We start from the raw sequence: 1301 nt of genomic DNA, 5'->3' as shown, positions 1-1301 counted from the left end.
CATATTGCTCAAAATGGGTTTTTTGACACATTAATTAATTTCTTAAATTTTCTATATTTGCATATTAATTTCTATCCTTTTTATACAAAATCTTTTGTAAAGTTAAGATCCATTTGTATAAATTAGTTGTTCTACTGGTTCTTGTTAACTAAGCGCTATATACGGTTAATGGAATTTGCAAAAATAAAAGTGTTCTTTTTTTTTTAATAGCTAACAAGACTATTTGACATCTTGCTCATTTCACTCTCTTCCGACTTTGAACTTGACAAATATGATGGAGGGACTGGTGCGAGCGAAGGAATTCATTAAGTTTGACCACTGGGGCCCAAAATATCCAATAAATATGAAATCAATTCCTTGACGAGTATAAAGGTAGAATATTCATTCTCATCTAGTTAACATAGACTTATAAGCTAGTTACAAATTTTTAGAGATAAAAATTAAAAATAAAAAAGACAGGTATTACTGTGCAAATATGGAAAATATCAGGAAGAAATCCGTTAAAGTCTCTAAAAGAAATTCGAATAAAATTCCTCTCTCTCTCTCTCTCTCTCTCTCTCTCTCTCTCTCATTTAAATGCCCGCGTTTTGAATGATCTATTTTCCTGCCTGACATTGTGGACTATGGGAACATGGTGCAAGTCAGAAGACTATACATGAGCCAAAGGGAGGAGGTCACTAATCTAAGATGCGCGGACCTTGAAACTCTTGCAAATGTGACGTGTTTTGCAAGATGTAAATACTGGCATATTATTATATGGACAGAGTCGGCCTCGGCCCAGTTACCAAAAAATACAGTTGCCCTCAGCCTTGATCGTCAACAGATTATATGAATGAAAATTTCTAACGGTTCAACAACTAGTAACCTGAGAAACATCTTAGAAGTGTCCGTGTTCCATGTGTTCACTTTTATAAAAATTAATGTATTTGAAAGAACCTAAATAGAAATGCCAGACAAGCCCACCCCTTTTAGGCTTTCTTTTTCTTGGTAGGATGGCTTTAAGTCTTCCGGCTCTGATTATAGCAATATATTCTTATCAATGATTACCTTTCCTTGAGGTTTAGAATGGTCGGCACATATCCTTGTGCTCTTCGTCACCTGATCTTAAAATCATGCATTCAACCTACAAATAATCCTTCTAATTGCTACCTCTTCTTTTTCATACATCTAAAAGAGACATTGCACGGTTGACTACTTTATCTCTAGTTGTTTTCCAAGCATCATTGTTCACCCACAAACTCTTTCTCACTGATCAGCAAGCGAAAGCAACTATCATGATGCCCACCCAAATCCCCATTAGA

The 1301-nt window shown here is 35.2% G+C and overlaps 1 protein-coding gene across 1 annotated transcript in view; it reads right to left on the bottom strand.

Annotated features, from left to right (window-relative positions):
* Positions 1 to 624: 624 nt before the first annotated feature.
* The window catches only part of LOC105035871 (trihelix transcription factor PTL), a 2930-nt gene continuing 2253 nt past the window's right edge, over positions 625 to 1301 (bottom strand). Inside the window, 1 exon segment of the mRNA XM_010911586.4 lies at positions 625 to 1301. This exon segment is cut by the window's right edge and continues 1114 nt beyond it. Coding sequence (XP_010909888.2) covers positions 1221 to 1301 — 81 coding nt within the window. The 3' untranslated portion in view covers positions 625 to 1220.

Source organism: Elaeis guineensis, unplaced genomic scaffold, assembly GCF_000442705.2.
Source record: "Elaeis guineensis isolate ETL-2024a unplaced genomic scaffold, EG11 Super_Scaffold_1000061, whole genome shotgun sequence".
In the NCBI taxonomy this organism is placed as follows: Eukaryota; Viridiplantae; Streptophyta; class Magnoliopsida; order Arecales; family Arecaceae; genus Elaeis; species Elaeis guineensis.
The sequence above is the reverse complement of the archived record's forward strand: the minus strand, read 5'-3'. Positions and strand labels throughout refer to the sequence as shown.